Raw genomic sequence first — 26227 nt, forward strand, 5'->3', positions numbered from 1 at the left:
AATAAATTTTAAAACGTAATTGTAATGTGGGGTATAACAATTCGATTGTAACCTCCGAGTAACAAATTTTTAGAGAGTGAAAACTCGTAACTCGATTGATAATTGGGTATTAAGACAGGGTCTAATTTATTTTTTGTGGGCCATCCTTGGAACCCTTTTTTATTTCTAGATCCGTAGCTGCCACCATGTTGAGTGTGGGGTTCTGTTAAAGAATAGTTTCTTTCGGATATTAATATTTTTGTATTTAGAACAATCCAGTATATGTATTTGGACATTTATTAGGCCCGCTTGTTATACCAGTTTTTCAACCACTCTTTAGAAGATCTAAATTTTATAAACTATTGTTTTATAAAAAAAAACAAATAAAACCCAAATTACGTATTTGGGCTACTTTTAAAGGCGACCTATTACAATTTTTAAACCCTTCCGGGTGAGGACCAACACTCATACTAAATTATTCACCGAAGGCTGTACTGACCTCGTTCATTGATCCAATTGCCTATTGCCCGATTCGACCGACTCGTCCGTAAATAAGTAATAACATGAAAAAAATTGTCACATTGCGCGCGGTCACATGACAGCCCGGCGAGAACCAACAAGCGCCCCCGTCGTCTTGACGACCCGCACTCTTCTCCCCTTCACCCGGTCACCGATATCGCGGATAAACAATCCCGTCTATTTTTCAGACAGACAGATATATTTATGCAGTCACATTTTAATGACAAAACATCGGGCAGTATACGCGACGCGCCGTCATTTATACGCACGTCAGTCGTCGCGACATCGTCCCTACAACAAAATGAATTCGGTTTCGTAACAAAAACATTAATCGAAAAATGGCCCAGCAGAACGTCAAGGACCGTATGTCCGAGATCGACGAGCACATCGCCAAAAGGTTTGACGTGCAGAAGCGGCTCGGTAAGGGAGCCTACGGGATCGTGTGGAAGACTGTGGACAGAAAGACCAAAGAGGTGGTTGCGGTTAAAAAGATCTTCGACGCGTTCCGCAATCAGACTGATGCCCAGAGGACCTTCAGAGAGATCATGTTCCTGCAGGAGTTCAAGGGCCATCCGAATATCGTAAGGTTGCACAGCATTCACAGGTACGTGTGAAATTTTGCCATAGGAAAGGAATTAGAAATAAAACTGTGGCGTTTTGAGCAAGAACATTTTTTCCTCATTGCGAGACAAAGTTCTGCCTTTTCTTGAGCACACTCAGTGTTTCTTTATTGAAACAACTGAAATAATATGCATACTGGAATTCACAAACACAGCATTATCATTAAAAAGAAAGCCAAACTTAGCACTAAGTGTTTACTTACTGCTTACCGAGATATTGCAGCTAATACAACGTTTAAGATGCGCGTTCGCTAATTGGGTTACTAGACTACCTTCACTTAACTTAAGTACATAATAAAAACTACAGTTTAGACTTAGACATCATGACATAATTACAGTTTAGTTTATATTACGATATAAACTACAATTTAGTGTATGATGATTATGATGTTAACCTAGTGAGCGAACGCGCGTCCAGAACGTTGTATTAGTTGTGTTATAGTTGTGAAGTGTATCCACCGATAGATTCTTGATTTTCAGATACACTGAAGTAATACTTGTCCAAAATCTTTTCAAATTCACACACAAATTGTCATAGAGTTCTCCGAACCATATACCGTTTTTACGACATTATCCGGTATTTAACTTTGGTAAATTTATATGAAGATCTAACCGCAGGCCTTCCTCAATTGGGTTTCTCTTCCTAACTCTCAATAAATAGTTTCGCAATTCCACAATGACGTGCCAGAACCGTACTTCGGTACTTCGCGCATACAAATGCTGAAAGCTGACGGATTTGGGTAAAGTTTCATCGGTGAAAAATCCATTCTTACTTTAAAATGTTTAATATAAATATAAATTAAAGTGTAAATTTAGCTCTAAAACAATGCTAGCATATTTATAAAAAAAAGTTATTCTACATCAAAATAATCACTATAGTTACTGGACTCATCTGTAAACATTTTTTTCTTCGATGACATGTTCTACACATATTTTCCAACTAGAAGCAAGTTCTATCGTACTAAAATCGCAGTGATATGTTGGACAACTTTGAATTCCCGCTCCATGGCCAACTTGTTCGACATTGTACTTCTTCAAATTAGAAAAAAATTGACAATTTTGCAGGTTGTTAACCATTCCCAAATTTCGGTTAGTTTCGAAAATACATGGCGATTTGTAAAAAATAGTTTCGCGTCCATCATCAACATTTTTGTTTTCTTTAGTAATACTAAAAACGCTTGAAATTTGAGAAAGGCAAAAAGGGCTTATTGGCAATTATTGAAATTTTAACTTTACCCGTTGTCGATAAACAAATACTGTCCCTATAAATTAGTTGGGACTTACAACTTACCCTATTTTCAAATCTAGAATTGAAAAAATAAATAGTTTCGCAATTCCACAATGACGTGCCAGAACCGTATTTCGGTACTTCGCGCATACAAATGCTGAAAGCTGACGGATTTGGGTAGAGTTTCATCGGTGAAAAATCCATTCTTACTTTAAAATGTTTAATATAAATATAAATTAAAGTGTAAATTTAGCTATAAAACAATGTTAGCATATTTATAAAAAAATCGCAGTGATATGTTGGAAAACTTTGAATTCCCGCTCCATGGCCAACTTGTTCGACATTATACTTCTTCAAATTAGAAAAAAATTGACATTTTTGCAGGTTGTTAACCATTCCCAAATTTCGGTTAGTTTCGGAAATACATGGCGATTTGTAAAAAATAGTTTCGCGTCCATGATCAACATTTTTGTTTTCTTTAGTAATACTAAAAATGCTTGAAATTTGAGAAAGGCAAAAAGCGCTTATTGGCAATTATTGAAATTTTAACTTTACCCGTTGTCGATAAACAAATACTGCCCCAATAAATTAGTTGGGACTTACAACTTCTCGCATTAACAATGATCACCCGCCACAAAGTTGAATTTTTCAAGCATTTTTCATATAACTTCACCAAATTCTTGTGCAACAAGAGATGTTCTAGACAACAATACAATATTTAACCACAACTTATCGAATAAAACTATTCTACAACAAATAAATACAACATTTGAAACTTTAAAACTTCATCAAACTGGGATTAACTTAATAAGGTTTTTTTTACTATCTCAATTCAGCGCCAGCCTAGTTTACGCTACTAGAGCTATTACCAAAAGAATAGGTGACAATATTCAACCGACAACGCAGATTGGTTCATAGCTTTGGAAAAACAAATTTTTCTTTCTAACATTGAAGCATGTATGGTAGTTCAGACAATAATTTCGGATAATAATTGACGGTTACATGAATTTTACACTTTCTAGCAATGTAACTTTGGTCTTTGTTACTATTAAAATTTAAATTCGTTTAGGGAAACCTGGGAATTGAGACTACAAAAATATATTCACTCGCTTTTTGCTTGTTGAATGGGTTGCTTGAGTGCTTCAGCTTTTAGAGAACTAATTACAGGTACTTAAATTAGTGGATTTAATACTAATGTTATGAGAGATCTGAGGCAGGTATGCGAGGTATCCTGAACAATTTTGTCTCCAAAACCAAATTCAATAGTTTTCCAGATTTAAAAAAATATGTAATTAAATTATGCTTTGGACACTCCACAATGCGTTCGATCGATAAATTTCCGATAAAAGTAACACAGCACAATTTTTCAAACTGATAATCATTTAAACACTATTTATTCTCCCCAAAACGTGGGGATGGTGGGTTGTTGCACCGATAACACACATATTGATTTTCATAGAGCGGCCAACAATAGGGACATATACCTTGGTTTCGAGTATATGGAAACGGACTTGCATAACGTCATCAAGCGCGGCAACATCTTGAAGGACATCCACAAGCGGTACATCATGTACCAACTGCTGAAAGCCATCAAGTACATCCATTCCGGGAATGTGATACACCGCGACCTCAAGCCTAGTAATGTGCTATTGGACAGCCTGTGCCGGTATAGTATTTTCACATATTATTTTTTATAGTATGGCTAATAAACAATACAAATACATTTAATTTTTTATTCATTTAAAGTAGTATTTAATTATTTATTTCATGTATGTACAGAGAGCTTTATGTGTAAAAATATATCTAAGATACATATTAGAAGTCCCTCAGAAGTTGCAAAGTGTAAGGAGAGAACAAACGCCTATATCATTCAAATTTTGTATCAATTTATTTCCCATAAGGTCCAGACATTGACTTGAGAATTTAAAATAGAGTACCTTTTCTACTTCCTACTCTAAATTACCCAACTATGCACTGATCAGGTGTGGGCATTTTAAAACGTTACCTTTATTAAACACTGTCGTGAGTCACTTTACTTTAAGTACTGTGGGCTCATATCCACGTTTTCGGAGAATGTAAGAAATCGTTTTTGGGTTACAAAGCCGAAATAGGCAGAAAAAATGAGAAATATTCTAAAACAATATCTTATTACACTTGTCTGACATTAATATTAACGTTCAGAACAGAATACTCATTACTACCAGTCTCCCTCAGGTTTATTTATTTATAATGCGCCTTTAGTCTATCAGACTGTAACCGGTGTCGAATTGGCTTTTTTTTTGGCAGATGCAAGATTGCAGATTTTGGTTTGGCTAGATCGTTGACCCAAGGCGCTGAAGGCGCCATTGGAGATGGCGACCCAACGTTGACTGACTATGTAGCCACGAGATGGTACCGGGCGCCCGAGATACTAATCGCAAATAGAAGGTACCTTTGCTATTAAAAACGTATAATTATTATGGTGAGATTTCCAGGTATACCAAGGGTATCGATATGTGGAGTTTAGGCTGCATACTGGCGGAAATGATGTTAGGGAAGCCGATTTTTCCAGGTACCTCCACCGTCAACCAGGTGGAGAAGATAATGGCAGCTATACCTACGCCTACCCCGGAAGGTGAGACTGCAATACCTTGACTAGAAAGAATGTTGATTTTCTTGGGTTGAGAATTATTTGAATTATGTGAGAAATATTGTTATTAAGTTTTGGTGGATTCTGCTTAACATAACATCCACATAAAACGAAATTTTAAGCGGAACATGCTGTGCACTATCCTGTCTTTGCATCCAGAGCAAAATTGTTATAAACATGGATGAAAGATAAATACATTTGGTTTTAATGAAAGGTTCATCTAATTGCAGACAGGTGCACACAAGGATGTGAAAGTTTAATTTTTAAAGTTTATTAGTTTAGTCGCAAAATACCTCAATCATGATTTTTTTCATCAGTCAAAATTTCCTAATCGTTTTATCAATTATTAGATATTAGATGTTCCTAAATCTAAATAGATTGCAGATAAGTGATATATGTTGCCAATTCCCTGAAAATTATTAGGTTGCCAAAAAAAAATTTGTAATACAAATTATTTGCATAGAATTCAGTGCCGTTATCAGAATAAGTATACGAAGTCAGGCCAAAAGTAATCCGACCCTCGTTTTTTAGCTTATTTTTACTGAGAATCATTGGGATTTATCAATAATCTCAGGTACAAAAATTTTAAATAACATTTAAAAAATTATTAAAACATGCCAAGAAAATAGAGATCATTATGAATACAACATTTTTTTAAAAAATGAATTCTTTTTTCTAACGTTACTTTCTTAATTTAAATGATTTTCTAATAATGAAGTTGTCATTGTATATTAATATAAAAACGAAAAGCTTCAGAGAAATTTTGCTTGCATAGTGCACTACTGCGAAAACCACTTCCATGTGCAATTAAGGATAAGTAAGTTACTCGAAAAATTGAATATTAGCAGTAATTTTCATATATTCATATTATTTTGATGATTTGCTGGAACAATTCCAACGGAAAGGTTTTAGCTATTTTCGCTTTATTTTTTTAAGAGCCGGAGTAAATATGACATCTCCTTTCCTAAGTGTGCCCGGACACAAGTGTCGAAAATTTTCAATCATTTTGCAGACATCGGCCAGGTATGCATATCGGGCGTAGGGTCCTCCATGATCAAAAACGCTTCCTTGGGTCAGAAGATACCGCTGCGGACCATCTTGGGCTCCGGAATACCTTCCGATGCTGTAGGTCTTATCTCCCAACTGCTGGTATTCAACCCACACAAACGCCTCAAGGCGGATCAGGCGTTACAGCACGAGTACACCGCCAAGTTCCACGATCCCGGGCAAGAAGTAACGATGACGTCCACTGTGGTTATTCCCCTGAACGACGACGTCAGACTCTCAGTAGACGAGTACCGAAACAAACTATATGAACTAATGTGCGTTCACCATCACCCTCATAGATCCGGTGTGGCGAAGCCACGTGGCGTGAAACAAAATCCAGTGCCAGATGTTTATTCCAACGTATCCAGAAATGCGGAGAAATATATCAGATCGCACGCTAGCAGGTGCCACGCGCAGTCGCAGTCCGAGTCTAAAATTCAGCACCGAATTTCCGGCGCAGGCCTGCAGAGGCCGCAGCTGAATAAGTCGGACTCGACGGTGCCGATGACGAGACAGCAGCAAACGCAGGCCACCCCCGTGTTGAAAGCGGCCGGCGACTTCTACAAAGGGCACCTGAAGTCCACTTCCGAAGCAGCACCCAAGAAGAGGTCGATACCGAAGAACACCGTGTACGCGTCATTCAACAGTTACAATAAGTCACACGGAATCATCACCCAGAGCGCGCTGATGGAGCTCAGAGCTGCGGGGCTACGGTGACTTTGCTAAGTGATGCGTATTTGCACACCTTGTACAGGATTTTTTCTATTCGCTATTCATTTTTATATATTTATACATATACACGAGTGTTGCGTCTTCATCAGAAAATATATTTGGATACTTGAAGTGTTTCATGCATTCCTTTACTTTCCACGTGAGAAATAAATAATTCGGACACTGAATCTTAAATCTGTCTCAGATTATCTCACAACAGGATGAAAATGACTGAGACAACTTTCTTTTTATATTTCATCATTTTGTGTATACTTGCCGGTATCATACACATCGAGAGGGGGTCTATCATTCACCTCGATCTATGATTCGGCAAGAGTAACAGTAAACTAAATATCGAAACGGATCCAAATGGATATTTAGTGTATAAATAGAACCTACGGCTATCTTATTTTAATTTCGGACTGTGGTTTTATAAGGTGCGTTACATCGCGATTATACAATCCAATGAGACCTCTCACGGAAGGTATATTAAGCTACTTCCGAGGTAAAATTTGAAAGGTTGACATTGTTTTTATATGAGTTTCGCGTTTGCGTTGTACGGTTAATGTGCATATTTCTTGAAAAAAAAAGAAGTCATTTAATATCGTTAGCATTTCAGTGCCTTTATGGATTCATACGGTTGTTCAACATTAAAGGAAAAGATTAGTAACTTCAACACACACAAACCAAGTTGCTCTGACTGATGGGTGCCACTGAAGAAACGTCAAGAAGGGTTTTCGATGTAAACATTTTATTTTTTAAACCTTTTAACAGGCATATTTTTGCAATTTAGCGACAAACCACCTTTACAACTACAAGCAACGCGATTTATTGCTAATTTCTACAAACGCCGGCTTGCACATTTAATTTTTAACTCCCAACTGAAAATAATCTTCCACAACATAAAGCCGTTGGCTACGACCTTATATACAGCACAATTCTTGTTTATAAATTTCAATCCAAAGGGGCGTTCCCCAATTACTACTTGCTCACAACTTTCACGAACTTCTCATTGTGCATAATATGTTTCGTTTTATTTGGCACGTCAACCTCCTTATTTTAGATCTATCGCAAATTATTTCTTAACAACTTCAAATCGTAACTCGCACAAGCCAAAATCATTAACAATTTTATCTCCTTAATTATAGCTAACAAAAGGGATTTAAGTAACTAAAACAAGAGGTTTTAAATATTTTTGTTTAAGTAGCGGTAACATTAAAAAACCGAATTAAATTGTCAAGCAAACCTTTATTTGGCACAAAAGTACAATTTACAGTTTAGCCTGGAACACATTTCGTTAACTAGCAACTATTACTGCGACATTGAAGTCTTTTATAGGCCTAAGTAAGCCTTAGTTCTGTCATATTACTTGAATAAATGTTACAAATATACATTTTCTTATAAGGGAAAAGGAATGCAATAGAATGACTTGATGTCAAAATCTGTTTTGAGCTTTTCAAAATTGGTATTAACGATTTATTAAAATCTAATGACCCTGACAAAAAAAACGTGAACTTCAATATCAGTTTGAGTATACCCAATCTTTGGTGTGAACTACTAGCATTTTTATTTCTTAGAATTTTATTGCAATTTGGTTTCTAAATTAACTGAATAATAAAAAAATATATCATAGAAATCATGGTGCCAGTCATTGACATAACAATTAAATTCTTGGTATCGAAATATATCCCTCTATAGGCAAATCTCGAGTGTAACAAAAGTCGATATTCTTCGAATCAAATAGATAATACCATTGGGATAATGAGTCTATTAGCTAATATCTGAAAACAGACACATAAATAGTAATGCAATAAAAATACAATTTGCTACAAGAGAGAAACAAGAAAGGTAGGCTGTTGTCACATAGGTAAAGATTTAGGGTTTGTATTGTCCAATGATAGCAGTGAAACATCTTTATTGTTTCTTCCGTGTATTTTTGCTGCACTTGAAATGTCCCTATGGAGGGATAATATTTTTCATTACCTTTTCTTTACAGGTATAGGAATATGAACATTCCATTATTTATTTGGTAATTCAAAATTAGAGACTTTTCAATATCAGTTATACAAAAGATTTTTATGGTAAAAAATCCTTATGAATTCACCAGTATATCACGTGTTTAGCAGCACCAGACAACTCAAGAACATCAAAAATGATGAAGGGACATTCTATATTAGACCGAGAATAGTACCGAGAATAGTAGAGCAAAAAGGTTATGGGAAACTCATTTTGGAGGGATCGGGATATTGAGGATTCTCAATGCAACCCTTGCCAAACTTGAGCTCCAAAAAATCCCTAATGTTGTTGGGACTGGGAACACTGCGCCCCACAAAATCAATACTTGACATCGGATGCAAGAATGATTCTGAGAATTCAACATTTTTATGGCCTGTGAACCACGAATCCTTGACCATAGTCCCATTTTTGGTATAAAACGGGAATAGATTTACATGAATTCGGTTCGTTCTACTAAAAAACACCCTGTAAAAATTACCTTCGGTTGCCTTTTCCCAAAGAAAACGAAAACCCTTTTTGTCCACGGTTGGTTTGTCTGTGGCTCTCTTTAGGGCTTTACATCTAAGTAAATCGTCCCGCATGTAACCGACGTCGACATCGTGGTCCCAGGGTAGGATGTCTCCACTTCTCATGGCCCCCAAGAGACTACCAGCCTCCAACCAGTACCGAATACCCGTCTCATCCAATGTTGCAAAAACATGTCGGGCAGTCTTCCGTAAATTAGTTAAACAACATGGGGGTGTCCACCTTCTCTCATACAAATAAGAGGGCATTGAATTGATGACTGAGCCAAAACACATGTTTGTGTCCCTGCTGCACCCATACCACTCTGTAGCTCCATTCTCCCGAATCACTTGCTTAATTTTAAACACATGATAAAACTTTTTAAAATTTTCTCGGTCATTCTGCTTTTTCTTTATTTGTGAGTGATGGGACCTCAGAATAGGGCGGCCTATGAATACGGAAAAGCCTTTTATGATACTAACCTAAAATAGTAACATAAAATGATATATGAAAGTAATGGCAACTTTTCTTTACCTTTAGATTTTGGGCTGCAGTTTGTACATACAAAGCTTGCGGGAAAGGAAACAAAAACGGATCGTGCAACTTCTGCATTACTGCTTTTTCCATCATTAGCAAATGCTTTCCTGACACTCCGTCGCATGTAACTCCTTTTGAAGAGCTATATTTAAGTGACCACTCTCGTATGTTCAAATGAATCTTTAAACATTTCAAATCTAAATGATCGTTAACTCCCAGAGCCACAAGTCGGTCTTGGTAACTCTCTAATCGGCTCACCATATTATTCAACGGCAGCCTCGACGTTATTTTTACTGCATCGGGTACAAACAACACATATTTTGTATTAATGTGGTAGGCAACATCAAACTTTCCTTTCAGATTTGGAGAGAGGTTATGAAGTCTAATGTTTTTCTGGGAATTATTTGTTGCCACAAGATCCAGAGGGGGGTAAATCACGTCATTGTACAAAACCCATACAACCATGCTGGGAAAGAAGTTGAGAAAGTTTTGAGCAGTTGACAATACATCATTTTCATTGGATTCAAACTCTCTTATTATTACCGTAACCAATCTGCTTAGCCGCTTAGTCAGTGTGGGTTTAGAAGGGCCCTTTGATAATTTATTCTTTACACCGACGTCCCAGTCTAAAAACGCATTATACACTCGTGCAAAAATAAACAAAATATTTATCAAAGCAACAGCATAAAACAGTGTTTTACTGCATTTTAAACGCATAATCTTGTCATCAAAAGAATGCGCTTTATTATTGCGATTTATTTTATATCAAGTTGTGATCGCACAAAAATAAAATATCTTTGATTGGACATTTTCAAAATTTAAAACAACTCCACATAATCAAAGACTAAGTCACAGTAATATTCTTCTTCTTCTTTTTACGTTTATTTAATAATGAACAAATCAGCTATGTTACTCGCCCATTGTTTTAGCCTATGATTTTTTATAGTGATCCAATTTATAACTTTGGTTTATTTTATTATTTGTTCTTCTACTAAAGCAATTCAACAAAAATCAAATAGTCATAAACTGTTTTTCTTTAATATTTAGTAATTTCAACAGCAAGCATTTCAAACTCATTTTATAATGTGTCTTTAAACAAGATGAATCGTTGAAGCTTCCAAAAAATCGTGAGACTTCGAATTTATTATGTTTTTACTTAGGTTCAGTGCAATTATTATTTATATGGAAAAGTTTTTCGCTTCTTCGAAAATGTATGTAGTGATTACCATGCACAGCTCACTGAAAGCCGAACGCTATTAAGAATGTGTAACGTGCTGTAAGTTTCTGAATTCAAAGATTTGGTGTTTGTTAAATTGTTGGTAACATAAATTTTCTTTTCAATTGAAAATTATTTTATTAACAGTCAGAATAACAGCATCAAAAGAGCAGACTACTTCGATCCTCTTATACATATTGCATCAAACATTTTTCGACGAGGATAGGAAACATCATGATAATACATCCTTTTCTTTTTATTTTCCTTGGGTTATGGAAATGGAAATAAAATTCCTTTTATGAGAAATTCAGAAGTACAAATGCAAATAACTTTCTTGTCGATAATGTAAGAGCGGCCTTTCCTATTAATAAAGTACCCCTTATCTATGAAAAGCAAGACCACTAATTTTTCAGTGGTGTTCGTTGTGTTATGATTATTTCCCTTGATATTTGTTTTTTCATTAGTTTATCAGAGTTTACCTGTAATAAAAGTAAAGTATTTGCGCCATGACTGCGAAACTAAAGCACATCGAAGTAGAAAATTTCAAATCTTATAAAGGTCGGAGAATTATCGGGCCGCTGAAACCGTTCAATGCTGTAATCGGCCCTAACGGTTCAGGTATATAAAATCCCGCCAAAGTATTAAAACATTGTTCTAACTAATTTTGTAATAGGAAAATCCAATTTTATGGATGCGATCAGTTTCGTTATGGGCGAAAGAACTCAAAGCCTTAGAGTGAAAAGGCTTAGTGATTTGATTCATGGGGCTGCTATAAGTAAACCTGTATCAAGGAGTGCTTCTGTTACTGCAGTTTTTGTGATCAGTGGAGATCCCGAAAAAGAAGTCTCATTCCAGCGTTCAGTGCAGGGTTCATCGTCTGAATATAAAATAAATGGAAGTGTGAGTACCTGGGCAATATACCAAGTGACCAATTAAGGACAATGGGCCCTATTTGAAAAAGTAGATGTTGTAAAGACTTAAGGTGAAAAAACTAAACACTAAAGTGATCAAGAGAAAACAGTGAAAATTATTTTTAAATTTGTAGGGTAGGGAGTTTAATCAAAATTTTGAATTTTAAATTTTGTTTTTTGAAAAATAATCTTATATTACAAATAGCTAAAATGGTCACCTTTGCAAACATGGTATAGATTCAATTCTTTTTCTTTAATTAGGTTTTGTTCTATCTCTTAAAGGAAAGCAGTGGGAAGTGACTGAACACATTTAGCAAACTTGTAGTTTTTGGAAAGGACTCTTTTTAGGCTATAAACGTTGTCCTGGGCTGATTCGTTTAGATTGCTTATATTGCTCCTAGTGGGTACTTTCCTACATCACTATACATTTATTTTCTCAAAAAAATTAAATGCAAGGATATATTTCCGTTTTTTCATCAAAAAATATATAAATTTCCTGTAAACTTATTTAGGAAAAAGAGAGAAAAGAAATTGAAATCAAATATAAAACTAGATATTATTTTCTGGGCTTTATTTTTTAGTTTGATATATTTTTTAAGTATTAAAACTCTATTTTTTAATATTACGATATATCATTATATATATATATATATATATATATATATATATATATATATATATATATATATATATATATATATATATATATATATATATATATATATATATATATATATATATATATATATATATATATATATATATATATATATATATATATATATATATATATATATATATATATATATATATATATATATATATATATATATATATATATATATATATATATATATATATATATATATATATATATATATATATATATATGCATTAAGTAATATTTATTTCTTTGATGTTGTTGCTGTCAATAAACCTCTGTAGGCAGACTAAATTGTGGCTAGGAAAGGAAACCTGCCCTATTACTTATATATTGTTTTCAGTGAAGTAGTATTTTTTTTCTCAATTTAATCTTTATTTTACCACAGGTCGACTTGAACTGTTGTAATCACAAAGATAAACCTGAGTCTGACACTTTTTGTCTTTAGTTATTGTTAGGTTCACAATTTAGATAGTACTTACTACCCCATATGGACTCTTATTGTGTGCTGATCAGAACAATATTATCTAAGCTTTTTAATATTGTTTAGGCTTGCACATACAATATATGTATCCTATATATTCTATATATAATGTAGCACTACACCATATAGGTACAGTTTTCATGACAAGCAATATTTGCAACTAGTTTTCAAGTGGCATGCGCCAATCAAGTAAATGTTATCCTTAAAAAATCTTTTGTTGATTTTTCACTAGGTCGTTACAAGCAACGAATATCTATGTGAATTAGAAAAACTAAAAATTAATGTAAAGGCCAAAAACTTCTTGGTATTCCAAGGCGCAGTTGAGTCAGTTGCAATGAAAAATCCGAAAGAAATGACAGCGTTATTTGAAGAAATCAGCGGGTAAGTAGTATTTGTATTGGTAGTTTAAATTTTGATCTACACTGCTCGCCACGTAGGTCTGGTGCTGTGAGAGAGGAATATGAGAAGTTGAAACAACAGATGCAAAAAGCACAGGAGGAAATAAATTTTGCTCTTCAAAAGAAAAAAGGGATTAATGCTGAACGTAAGGAAGCTAGATTGGAAAAAGAAGAAGCGGACAAGTATTCTCGATTGAAGGACGACTTGGTGGGTGTTCAGTAAATTTAGTACTACATTTAACTTGTTGATTATGCAGAATGATAAGCAAGTGGAACACCAGCTTTTCCGAGCCTTTCACAATGAGCGGGCAATGAAGAATAGGGAACAGGAGTTAAAAATGAAGCAGAAAGAACTTGAGAAAATTGAAAAAAAGAAAGAGAAGCTTGAAGAGGTGCTTAAGGAAAGGAAAAAGGAGCAGGGCAAGGTTAACAGAGAATTGGCTAAAATTGAGCAGGACATCAGGGAGGTTGAGGCAGAAATATCAAAAAAAAAGCCTCAGTTCATCAAAGCCAAAGAGAAGGTAACCCACATGCAGAAGAAGGTAGACAGTGCTATTAAAATGTTGGATCAAGCGAGGAAGGCTCACGATGCTCATATGAATGATATCCGCAAGCTCGAAGAGGAGCTTGCTGAAGTGGAAAAGGCGAAAGAGGAATATGAGGAGCAGATAGCTGGTGAATCACAGAGCCAGGTATGATTTCAATTTATTTAATAAAAAAATTATTTTGGTATTCCAGGATCTTTTGTTTAATTTTAATTACCTGACGATTTTTTTTTAGGGTAGGGATGTCCATTTGGAAGACGCCCAAGTAAGAGAGTATCACCGGTTGAAAGAAGAGGCAGCAAAGAGATCGGCCAGGTATATGCAGGAGTTGGATTCAGTCAACCGCGAACAGAAAGCCGACCAAGACAGACTGGACAATGTTTCGAGATTAAGGGCGGCTGCTGAGAGCAAACACTTGCAGAAAACTCATGAGAAAGAGGAGATGGAAAAGAGAATAGAGAAACTAGCTGAGCATATCCGGTAAGTATTTTGTATTAAAAGAAATTGTTATGTTAATATATAGAGCTGAACTTTCCAAATTAAACCTATTAGTATTAAGCCTACTGGGATTTGAACATTGAGAATGTTAGGTAAAAGTCAGTATTATCCATTCATTGGCATAGGGCTGTTACAATATATTTGCGATAAATATGCAAGACTTTTTGTTTTTTTGATTTTTTTTTCTTATTATATAATCACATTAATTAATGTAACTTGTAAAACCGATCATGTAGATGATATGCTTACAATTTTAATTTAACAGCCAAATGAATATGTTGTTTAGTCCAATTTAGATAAAAACTCTTTATTTTGTCACCTAACAATTGTTACATGGATATGGCTCTCTTTATATTTTGCATACAAACTGTATCAATGCTTAGATGATTATTAGGTTGGATATTAATGGTTATTGTTAATTTAATTAGAATATTAATAATTTATTTCAAATATCACTCAAAAATATCGCCAATTATTCAGAAAATGATATGCACTTATTAAAAACCACACATTACGCTATCAATAATCTAACAAATACACGGTGACAGTTTATTATTATAAGGACAAACAGTGCATATTTAGGATGGAGAAAACTGATATTACTGTAATTATTGTTAGTTGCTATTTTTGTATTTTGTTTAGACGAGTGCAATTAATAAGGATTATTATTATTATTTTTTAGCATGCAACTTTAAGCAATTTAACAATTTTGATGTCTCATTTGTTCAAACACCTGAATATAATAAACAAAAAATTATTGAAAATTAATCTCAAAGGTGAGAAGCGCTGCAAATTGTTTACATCTCTCTATGGGTCATTACAGCACAAGCGAGCAAGCGTTGAACGATCAAAAACAGCTCCTACAGGATCTACAATCGGACGTCGGCTCGTCTAAGAATCGTGTACACGAGATTCAGAAACAATTAGACGACGTACTGGAACAGCTGGGAGACGCACGGACTGATAAACACGAGGATACCAGGCGAAAGAAGAAGCAAGAAATTGTGGAACGGTTCAAAGCAAACTATCCGGGAGTGGTGAGTGTATAAATATTCCAAAGAAATTTGCTATTTACAACTGGCGCTTTCTGGTGTTTTCTAGTATGATAGATTAATTAATATGTGCCAACCGATCCACAAAAGGTACAATGTTGCCATCACAAAGGTGCTTGGCAAGTACATGGAGGCAATCGTGGTTGACACGGAGCACACTGGCAGACAGTGCATCAAGTACCTTAAGGAACAGATGCTTGATCCGGAGACATTCCTGCCAATCACTTATCTTCAAACAAAACCAATCAGGGAACGGTTGCGAAACATTACGAATCCACGAGGAGTGAAATTGATCTACGACGTGCTCCAGTTTGAACCACAATCGATCGTCAACGCGGTTCTTTTCGTTACTAATAATGCCTTGGTGTGCGAGACACCCGAAGATGCGGCCAAGGTCGCTTACGAGATCGGAGGCCGTTACGATGTAAGTCACTTTTTTTTTTAGTTCAATTTTCTTGCATTTATATCGCAATAAGTAATTTCTCTAAGACTAGTCACACATCCAAATAAACATGTAAATATTTAACAAGAACAACGATAGAATAATACAAATAAGCAATTACAATTCAAAACTCTAGTAATCCATTGTAAATGTTGCCGCCTTTTAATTTTTATTTTAGGTGTAGATTTAATAATATACTTATTTAAATACAAGGTGTGACAAAAAAGCATAATATATCAAAATTATGTTTTTTAAAATTGGAAACCCAGTATATTATTTCATAAAAATAAAAGCCATTTTATGGTGATTTCAAACATATATCACTGGTTATAGTGATTTTTGATTTTTGACAGTTGTGGCATATCTTGAATATTATTATTGTTCAAAAATGGATCAAAGAATAATATTTTCATTACATAACAAATATTTAGATAATACTAATATATAAACACTAATTTAGTGATTATAAATATTTCGCTAAATATTGAAAATGTCCTCCATCTTCCTGAGAACACAATTAATGCCTTATCCGCTTAAAATGCAAATCATTAGTATTATTTATTTCATTATTAATTTTGGCTTTAAATACTCCCCCCAAAAAGTACCTGCAAGAATAAAATCTGGGCTTACTGTCGGTCGTAATATTATCGCCGAATTGCGCAATATTACGGGATGGGCCGCTATATAATTTCAATCAATTTAATGATTCTGATATTTTCTAAAATATCTTTCTATAAGTCACCTTAAAATTTTTAAATAGATTTCTCAAGTCATCGTTGATTTATAAAAAATGTTCCCGATAAGTCTAGAACACCAAAGTCTAGAACATTTAACTTCCAAATATTTTTCCATATTTTCTACCGACCAGTAGTGCTAAGTTATTTATGTCAGTCAAATGCTGAACTTTGGTAAATCAAAAAGGTTGGAATTTATTTTCGTCTCGAAAATTTTCTTTTCTCTTCTCTTCTGCAAATTTTGTAATATAGATTTTATAAAAATTTTAAAAATATATTACTCTATCTGATTAAAGAAGTTGTTTAACAAACTTACCTATGTAATATAAAAGGAAATCAAGATTACAGCAGGGCAATTTAAACTTTCTAATCCAACTATCTCTCAGTATTCATTGTTTTCCATGTGTGGTTTTGAATTATCATGCATTAAAATTAATCCACCTCCAATATATGGCTCAAATTATATAAAGTGTGGTTCTAAAATAACTCTTATATACTTCTGAGGTCGTCTATTTACTACAGCTAATGCCGTGCAGCCATAGACCATTCACCATAACTCAACATAAACGCAGTAAACTGTCATCTTGATGGTTTGATCAGCGAGGACGTCTTGTGTAATTTCCAGTTTCTTTATATCAGGATACGTCTCTTGAGATACTGGTTCGTCGATCTTCGATTGTCGCAAATAGTTCTGGCCAGTTGTTCTGTAGTTAAATTACTCATATTTTTTTAATTTCTAACATTTGTCACAGCATTTGTCAAGTGTGCAACTTTTCATTGCAGGCGGTAGCCTTGGACGGTACTTACTATCAAAAATCCGGCATCATATCCGGCGGCAGTCTGGATCTAGCACGTAAAGCAAAGCGGTGGGACGAAAAACACGTGTCCCAGCTCAAAGCTCAAAAGGTATGTTGACTAAAACGAATCAGGCTAACGCCGACTTTATCCGATTGTTTGTATTTATAGGAGAAACTGACTGAAGAATTAAGGGAAGCGATGAAAAAATCGCGTAAAGAATCGGAACTTAACACCGTCGACCATCAAATAAAGGGATTGGAAACCAGGTTGAAATACGCTAAAAATGACATGGATAGCACGGTAAGAGCCTTTGACAAACTGTATTCCTGTTCTTCGAGAATATTTGTTTTAAAGATTTTTAGGGAATTGTTTTTTTGATATAATCCTAAATAGTGCTTACCAGTTGATTTAAAAAATGAGCAGCGCTAAGTGGATTCGCCAGTCCCAGTGGCGTTAAATTTTGAATTTTTTTATTTTACACTTGGAAAAAATATTCTTATGTCTCTTGAATTATTTGTTTTTTTTTTGCTTCATTTTGCAGAAAAATAAAAGCCATTAGTGCATAATATAATATATAAAGGAAAATTAAAATAAATAACATCTGACTAATTTCAGAAAAAGAAATACAAAATGAAATAGAATTTAAATTAGAAAATTGTCGCAAAAATTTGACTTTAGCCTATCAGTAATAAATTCGTGAAAATAATATTGAGTAAAATTTGCCTTAGTAAAATATCTCAAACTCAAAGGAACAGTTCGCGAGGAAACCAATATTGAAGTTGGGATCAGTTTTTAGTGGACATGAGCTTAATAAAATTCATCATTCATTCATCAAATATCTCGAAAACGGTATGTAGTATATCTTTTTTACTTAGAAATCAAAAAACGTAATGAAATGGTACAAAAAAATCACCACATGACAGCGAGATTATAGGGTGTAGCTGTCGCTCTCTACATGAAACTGAACACTTAAGACATATTTCGCTCAATATCATTGCTTTCGCGAGTTTAATCTAGGATTGCTGAGTATAGACACTGTTTTCCCTAGATGTATTATTACATACTTGCAGAATCGCCAAATAGCGATTGTGAACCGCGAACTTGCAACCCTCGAGGAGGAAATGAAAAAGTACGGGCCTCAGATAGAGACTATCGAGCGCGGCATGCAGAGCCGCGACCAACACATTGAAGAAATCAAGCTGCGCATGAACAACGTCGAGGACGACGTGTTCTCGGCATTTTGCAGAGAGATCGGCGTGCGCAACATCAGGCAGTACGAAGACCGCGAGCTCCGTGCACAGGAGGAGCGTAAACAAAAGCGGCTTGAGTTCCAGAAGCAGATCAATCGGATCACAAGCAACCTAGAGTTTGAACGCAGTCGCGACACCCAGAGCAACGTCAGTCGTTGGGAGAGAAGCGTTAACGACGAGGAAGAGAACCTGGAACTGGCCCGGAAGCAGGAAGCGAAACAGAGGGACGACATTGACCACGACCTCAAGCAGCTCGACGAACTCAAGTCCCTTAAGCTGACCAAGAAAAAAGACGTTGAGGACATGGAAGAGGAGGTGGGCAAAGCGAGAAGGGAGGTGGGGGCCGTTGCGAAGGATGTCCAAGCCATTCAGAAGTCGATCGTTTCAATCGAGTCGAAGATTGAGAGTTTGAAGAGCGATCGTCACGCGATCTTGATGCACTGTAAGGTGAGCCTAGCTGACGATCATGGTTTGAACGTTGCCTTGTATACACGACGGTGGGGCGATATGTTTTAGATGGACGATATTCCTCTGCCAATGCTGGTTGGAAATATGGAAGACGTAGTCGCTGCTGATCCCAGCCAGTCGTCGGTCAGCGAAAACAGCTCCACACAACTCTACGAAAAGGAATCAAGGTGAGTGAGACTTGTTAGTAGTTTGTTTTAATTTGTGCTGAGGTTAATTAAGAATAATAATAATAATAACAGGTCTTTATTTGCATATCTATAAACAATAAGGAACAAAACAGTATAAGATATGACGGTAGCGAGATCTAGCAACCTACCTACCTAGCCACCCTAATTCAAGAGATTTTATGAATTAATTTACAACATTAACTTGATTGTACACATTTTAACAAAAAAAAAACTTAAATACATTTTATAATAAGGAAAAAAAATAGTATTAATTGGACAGTAGATTAGTTTTAAGTCGTTTGCTAAAGTCGGAAGCGGAGCTGAAAGAACATTGATAGAGGAATATACGGTACGAGACAGTGTACAGAGAATTATAACAAGTTTTCAAAAAGATACTTTGTGTAATGTACATAAGTAGAGAAAATATCTTGCGATTCGGAACGAAGATTGCTGTTAAAAAACAAACTCAGTATCTTGTAAGAATCGGTAATATTAATGTTCTCGTTATTTACAACATTCATTTCATTTATGAAAAGAGCATGGGCACAAGAAATTTTTGAAACAACTCGCAAATCAGAATTAATTTGGCTGTTGGCCAGCAGTGAGTTTTCAAACTCAAACAATAAATATCATGATAAATATCGTCAGCATACTGATGCGATTTGTAATTATACACGTCAAGTGGAGCGGAGCTTCTTTGTGAACGTGCAAATAAATAAAAATATATAATAAAGATGGAGTCGATTTTTAAAAAACGTAGATCATGGGAAGAATCTAGTTAGTTGTATTCAGTTTAATAGAAGGTAATTAGGTAAACTTTTATACAAACTTGAAATTATAATTTGTAAAGATTAACTATACTAATTTATTTTTATATTATATTTTTACTTTTTCAATAGTTCCTTTAGTTAAAAATAAAATTCAGTTCGATGACTTTTGTGTATTTTTCAGAATTAAAATAGACTACAGTCTGTTGACCGACGATCTCAAAGATCTCGAGGAGAAGGATGAGATCAAAAAGCGAGAGAACAAGTTGTTAAAAAGCATACAACAGCTGCAGGACACATTGACCAAGATTCAGGCGCCGAACATGAAGGCTTTAGAAAAATTAGAATTGGCCCAGGGCAAACTGCAGTCGACTAACGAAGAGTTCGAGAACTTACGAAAACAAAACAAGAAGGCGAAAGCGGCGTTCGAACGGGTCAAGCAGAACCGTTATGAACGATTTAGCCGTTGCTTCGATCATGTCGCAAACGAAATAGACGCCATATACAAATCACTGGCGCAGAACCAGTCCGCACAAGCATTCCTAGGTGAGTCGCCTTACTTCGCCACATGTTGCATGCATGCATGTTTTTTGCATTGATACCTTAAATGGTACATTTAAGCCGTAACATTTGTTGACACTTGATTGTGGTAAATATTTCTATAGAATTATCCATTTTTGTATAATCCCTCTAACAGATATACTACAGAACAAGCATAATAAAAAGCTACTGTTTAAAGTTTTTTGGCAATCTATTATGAGGTCTAGATTTGGTTTTTTGTTAATACAAAATTGATATTTTAATTTTCAATTTGATTTATTTGTCATTTAAAAGGTATTAATTAATTTTAAGACGAGTTATTAAAAGTTAATGCGAAACACGATATAATAATAAAGATAAATAATTACAAATAAAGCAAAAAACAATTTAAAAACCTTTGTACAGAACAAAATGTCCCGCCTAGTATGAGATAACACCCTATCTCAGAACCTGCAAAAAATATTAAAGAAATTTAAAGTTGTTTTATTTAGAAGGATATATATAAAAATGAGATTTTTTATAAATACTTTTTCTATTAATTGTAGCACCCTGACCCTCCTATTTTTTTATTTTTTTTCTATTATTCAATTAAAACCGTGTTGTTATTTGAGTTGTGTCTTGTTGTGTTGCTAATATTTCAAAATCTGCATCTTTTTCAAATAGGACACCTTATATAAAGTCACCATTTTTTTAATGATATAATAACAGGAAGTTGTTACTTATTCGCTAGAATACAAACCGCTCAATGTAATATTTTAAACGTATAAGTGAATCCAAACAATTTTTGTCTCAAGTATTTTTGTTATTATCATAAACGAACACCACCCTGTACCGTGGGTTCAATTTGCATTGATTACTCACATTTCGATTGGCTGTAACTTATTTGCTTTTAAATAAAATTAATAAAATAAAATAATATAAAATAATTAATTAATAATAAAGTATAGGATTACCAGTCAAGTTTTGTGCTAAATGATATGTAAAATCAAAACACTAACAATTTTCTTTGATCCAGCTTATTTGATTTTTTTTAAATATAACCCCCCCCCCCCAACCCTGTATATTTTATCTGCATTCAATGTAACATTTTATTCTGGTTACAATTATATAATTGACGATTCAAGTTGTTCTTATGTTGCTAGGCGATATTGATTAATACATATTATGAAGCAACTATGAAAAATAATTGAATGACCTTGCGGCATTCAACAACCAACTTGGACGATGACAGACTGTCAGGAGACTGTCAGAATCATAACCTCTACTAGAATATCAATGCGCGCACCAATTTTTACCATAATACAATACAACAATACCATAATTAATTGATTGAGACAGTTATTATAGTTAAACTGGTGTTTTGCCAATTTAGCATTTCATGAAAGAAGTAGTATGCTTCAAGTATACTATTAGAATAAAAAAAGGGTAACTGCTACGCGTCACGTCGCAGTATATTAACTTTATCCAGAGCGACAAACTTTTGCCAAGAAAAAAAAAGTGTTTTGAATGAAGAAAATAGAAACAAATATTTTAGAGTTCCTGTTCAGGTTTTCGGTAATGTTTGATTTTCTAAATTATGGCGCTTAGAGTTTCGCGTGTGCGTGATGGTCAATCCCCTTTCCATTGCTGCGATGGCTTTTTTGAGTGGATAACAAAATCCGAGCGGACTGTTTTACTCCAGAATTCAAAGAAGGTAGTTTGAGGGTTTGAGGGTTTGTTTCACCGTGTCTTCATTTTGATTTATTCCTGTGAGCGTATACTATTATTCCACTCGCAGTTACACTTTTATTATTCTGATTATATACTTGGAACATATCACTTTTTTCACGGGTGCTGAATTGGCGAAACACCATTTTAATAATAATAATATTAACTGTGTCAATAACTTATCAGTGTTTATACCACTTATCAATATGTCAAATATACGGGTGACTTTAGTTGTCAGTCACGTCATTTTACAAAACCATATAAAAATGTCTTATTTTTCCAATACCCGAAAACAAGTTGAATAAAATATATATAAATCAAAATGTTATCAAGCACGGTACCTTTTTTATTTTCATCGGTAAGGCCTCAATTTTTCTAATAACCATATACGCATTAACAATTCGCACGGTACATTTGATCTATCGACACAAAACTAACCTTCTTCCTTTACCGGGGTGATGCAGGCGCTGAAAATCCCGAGGAGCCGTATCTGGACGGCATCAACTACAACTGTGTTGCTCCCGGCAAACGATTTCAGCCGATGTCTAACTTGTCCGGCGGAGAAAAAACTGTGGCGGCTCTCGCATTGTTATTCGCCATTCACAGTTATCAACCGGCCCCGTTTTTTGTTCTCGACGAAGTGGACGCAGCCTTGGATAACACCAACATCGGCAAAGTTGCCAAATACATTACGGAAAAGACGGAATCCCTGCAAATTATAGTTATATCATTAAAGGAGGAGTTTTATTCGCATGCGGACGCCTTGATCGGAATCTGCCCCCAGGTAAGGGGTTTTTTTTGTCTGTAGTTTTTGAGAGCTCCCATCTGACCAGAGGCCACAGTGGCCGACCCAGTTACCCAGTTTTCTATGCGCGTGATCGGCTGTCAACGTCAAAAAGATCAGACCTGCTCTTTTGTTGATTAGTCCAAGGGGTTATTTCACGTTGTTGAAGTCAGAGTGCCTTTCTTGTGTTTTAATTATGTCGAAAACTTCTTGTGCTTATCGCGGGTATCATTTCCAGAGTGACAAGCTGCTTATTTTAATAATAATAACAATAAAGTAAATAATTATTTTTTCTTTCTGTGCCTTTTTAATTGAAACTTGACAATCTTTTGTGTATAAGATGTACCACAATTTCTTTTTAATAACCGTTTTTTCCATATTAAATTCAGTAAATAAGATAATAATGACAAAAAGTACTTTCTTTCTTAAAAGAAATTTCCCTTGTCTATTAAACAGGGCTCGGCAACATATGACGCGTCGGTTACAGAGTGATCCATTTGGTAATTTTTAGTTCCGAAAATAAAGTATAAGATGTACCAACATTTTTTTTTTTCAAAAAATTTTTCTCTAAAAGTTATGAACGTACCAAATTTGAATCCCGTATAATATATAAAAATATCAGTTAAAGCCACCCAAGCCTGACTGAATATGGAATCGGCCGATAGTAGGCGGAGTGCAGCGACCTTGTCCGAACAAATTGTACCTTCTTGGACGCGCGCGTCTTTATGCATTCTTGCTTCAATGAATGACACCACCAAAGGTACTGATATTTTTCGTCAAGTACAAGAGTTTACAAATTTCAAAAATAGGCAAGTATTAGATTTAAAAAGTAACTTGTTTTCCATAACAACTAACGGTGCTGCAAGTATAAGAGGAAAAACTGTGGAATTGAAAAACTAATGGAAAATGAACTTGGCCGTTCACTTTTATCGTTTCATTTTATCAAATATGAAGAAAATTTATTTGCAAAGGCATACTGCACAACAACCTCAGCCTAAGGTAATGGAAAAAGTTGGTAAACATGATAATAGCGCAATCAGCCTTAATACACAGACGCTTTAAAGCTTTTTTGGGGGAAATTGGAAAAATATGGAGATTTGTTTTTGTTATTCTGAAATACGATGGTTAAGTCGGGAAAACGTCCTTAATAGATTAATAGGTTGTAATCGGTGAGAATGATCTTGAACTCAATGATAAACAATGGTAAGACTTTTGTTCTTAATAGACATAATGAACCATTATAATGATTTCAACGTACGAGGCCAAGGGAACCACACAATTTTGAAATTGTATGAGTTTTACTTCAAAACTGATATTATTTGGAACTGACATTAAAACTAAAAAATTTCATTTCTTTTGATATCGATGTTGGATTTAGGACATTAAAGTTGAATATGAACGTCGGTTTCAGAGTCTCAAGAAATTTGGAGAAGTGTTAACATATATAATCAAGCCTGATGAAATAGAAGACAATATTATAAATTTGCAATATTTTGAATATCTAAGAATTGACAATTATGGTTTAGAAAAATTTTAAAAGGTCAACATCATGGACGGATAAATTCAAATCAGTTCCTACGATTTTTTCATCATTTAAAAAAAATGTGCCATTTGGTTCTCATTCGGGTCCACTTATAAATGTGAGCAAATATTTTCACAAATGAAGCATAAACAGGATCAGGTTAACTATTTTAAATTGAAATGCATGTGTTCGACTTATATCAAAGAAAAAGTTTTATAAATAAAGTTTATTCAACTATGTTTGTAATTACTTTCTTAATAAGACGTATCTTATTTAATAGAATGCTTTTTTAATACGAAAGTATCTCTGACCTCAACGTCCCTCTCATTTTGATTGATTTTGACCCGCGGTCAAAAAAGGTTGCCGACCTCTGCTATAAACGTATTTATCAGCAACAAATTTCTCTCACTCCATATATATAATGAGTGTAAACGTCAAGCGTAGCCATCGAGACGAAAGCAAAGTCACAAAAAATTGACTCTCAGGTTCAAAGGTACCGACGTTTTAGAGTCGCCTCTCATTAGGAGCTCTCCCAGTTTGATGATGCATGATCGCGGTTATATTTCGGCACTTTTCAAGCTTTGAGAATATGTTGCGGCGGGTTCAAATTTTTGTTTGTATTCTTCCAGCTTTCGAGTTTCTCCTGTAAGTAGATCTTGTCAGTTTTAAGGAACTGCGGTACTTTACTGTTTCATCATTTCTGTACAAAGCTCGAGTATATTTGCAAAATGTCAAAGTGTCGGTAAAAACCGTACTATTTAGGATGTTATTGAAACGACACAATATAATTTAACAAATGAATCACAACACTAAAACACGATAACGATTGCAGCCTGGCATTTCAGATAAATTGTTTCAAAGATTTAGTATAAAATGCGTGTCTTGTTATTGGATTTTGTGTGTTCTGTTTGGGTCGGATAAAATGATGATTGGGCCGAACAAAAATGGATTCGACGTCAGGGTGGGGTCCATATTTACTTATTGGGTTATATAATGTCATTTCAATAATTCCTTATATATTTCTTTTAATAATGTATCGAGGTCCATTATTGATAACATTTGCAGTGCAGTCTTTTTTAATTTTCATTTCAGCCCGGTGATTGCCTCATCAGCCAGGTTTTAACGACGGATTTGACTAGATTTGCTTTGAATTAGACGACTGTTCTTTCACATCAAAGGAAGGAACTATTTATTTTGTTTGTTTTAGATTATTTTAAAAAACGGTGTAGTTTAAAACTTTAACGTGTTCGAAATATAAGTATTTTATGATACATGCTGTTTTCGTCATGCTGTCATAATCCAACTAGGAAGGGTAATTGTGAAAGTAACGAATAACCCCGAAATAAAACTCATTCTGCTCAAAATAAATTGTATTGAATGTAACATAAATATAAATATAGGAATCAACAACATAAGAAAAACAAACTACTTCTAAAATATCACAATCTAGAACCTAAAAGTAGCCATTAACAGATATATAACTTTCCTCCTGT

General features: G+C 34.6%; 3 protein-coding genes across 4 annotated transcripts; 2 read left to right on the forward strand and 1 right to left on the reverse strand.

The window, feature by feature from the left end:
• The first annotated feature begins 593 nt into the window (after positions 1 to 593).
• LOC132706555 (mitogen-activated protein kinase 15) lies at positions 594 to 6857 on the forward strand. The gene is made up of 5 exons (XM_060677941.1): positions 594 to 1102; positions 3806 to 4012; positions 4633 to 4773; positions 4821 to 4960; positions 5988 to 6857. The coding sequence occupies exons 1-5, from the start codon at positions 837 to 839 to the stop codon at positions 6737 to 6739; spliced, it is 1506 nt and encodes a 501-aa protein (XP_060533924.1). The 5' UTR covers positions 594 to 836; the 3' UTR covers positions 6740 to 6857.
• A 2070-nt stretch (positions 6858 to 8927) lies between these two features.
• On the reverse strand, positions 8928 to 10627 carry LOC132698588 (ribitol 5-phosphate transferase FKRP). 2 transcript variants are annotated; one of them, XM_060664772.1, is made up of 2 exons: positions 9788 to 10627; positions 8928 to 9735 (listed from the first exon to the last, which is right to left on the reverse strand). In XM_060664772.1, the coding sequence occupies exons 1-2, from the start codon at positions 10505 to 10507 to the stop codon at positions 8947 to 8949; spliced, it is 1509 nt and encodes a 502-aa protein (XP_060520755.1). In that variant the 5' UTR covers positions 10508 to 10627; the 3' UTR covers positions 8928 to 8946. The 2 variants fall into 2 exon arrangements, with proteins under 2 accessions (XP_060520755.1, XP_060520763.1); XM_060664780.1 differs by having other exon boundaries at positions 8928 to 9701; positions 9788 to 10049.
• A 309-nt stretch (positions 10628 to 10936) lies between these two features.
• On the forward strand, positions 10937 to 25964 carry LOC132708253 (structural maintenance of chromosomes protein 1A). The gene is made up of 16 exons (XM_060680447.1): positions 10937 to 11066; positions 11471 to 11624; positions 11680 to 11906; positions 13295 to 13443; positions 13500 to 13668; positions 13718 to 14152; positions 14241 to 14485; positions 15327 to 15540; positions 15605 to 15979; positions 17515 to 17637; positions 17698 to 17829; positions 18600 to 19226; positions 19296 to 19414; positions 20366 to 20727; positions 22893 to 23212; positions 25827 to 25964. The coding sequence occupies exons 2-16, from the start codon at positions 11513 to 11515 to the stop codon at positions 25887 to 25889; spliced, it is 3672 nt and encodes a 1223-aa protein (XP_060536430.1). The 5' UTR covers positions 10937 to 11066; positions 11471 to 11512; the 3' UTR covers positions 25890 to 25964.
• Positions 25965 to 26227: the final 263 nt, after the last annotated feature.

Source organism: Cylas formicarius, unplaced genomic scaffold (assembly GCF_029955315.1).
Source record: "Cylas formicarius isolate icCylForm1 unplaced genomic scaffold, icCylForm1.1 PGA_scaffold_10__41_contigs__length_53128322, whole genome shotgun sequence".
Classification (NCBI taxonomy): Eukaryota; Metazoa; Arthropoda; class Insecta; order Coleoptera; family Brentidae; genus Cylas; species Cylas formicarius.

Bases quoted from the DNA above. Each gene is read 5' to 3' on its own strand.
- LOC132706555 (XM_060677941.1), top strand. From the start codon at position 837: ATGGCCCAGCAGAACGTCAAGGACCGTATGTCCGAGATCGACGAGCAC. The intron at 1,103-3,805 runs GTACGTGTGAAA...TGATTTTCATAG, and splicing joins AGGTTGCACAGCATTCACAG to AGCGGCCAACAATAGGGACA. The intron at 4,961-5,987 runs GTGAGACTGCAA...ATCATTTTGCAG, and splicing joins ACCTACGCCTACCCCGGAAG to ACATCGGCCAGGTATGCATA.
- LOC132708253 (XM_060680447.1), top strand. From the start codon at position 11,513: ATGACTGCGAAACTAAAGCACATCGAAGTAGAAAATTTCAAATCTTAT. The intron at 11,907-13,294 runs GTGAGTACCTGG...ATTTTTCACTAG, and splicing joins AATATAAAATAAATGGAAGT to GTCGTTACAAGCAACGAATA. The intron at 17,830-18,599 runs GTAAGAGCCTTT...ACATACTTGCAG, and splicing joins AAAATGACATGGATAGCACG to AATCGCCAAATAGCGATTGT.
- LOC132698588 (XM_060664772.1), bottom strand. From the start codon at position 10,507: ATGCGTTTAAAATGCAGTAAAACACTGTTTTATGCTGTTGCTTTGATA. The intron at 9,736-9,787 runs GTAAAGAAAAGT...TTACTATTTTAG, and splicing joins CTGCAGCCCAAAATCTAAAG to GTTAGTATCATAAAAGGCTT.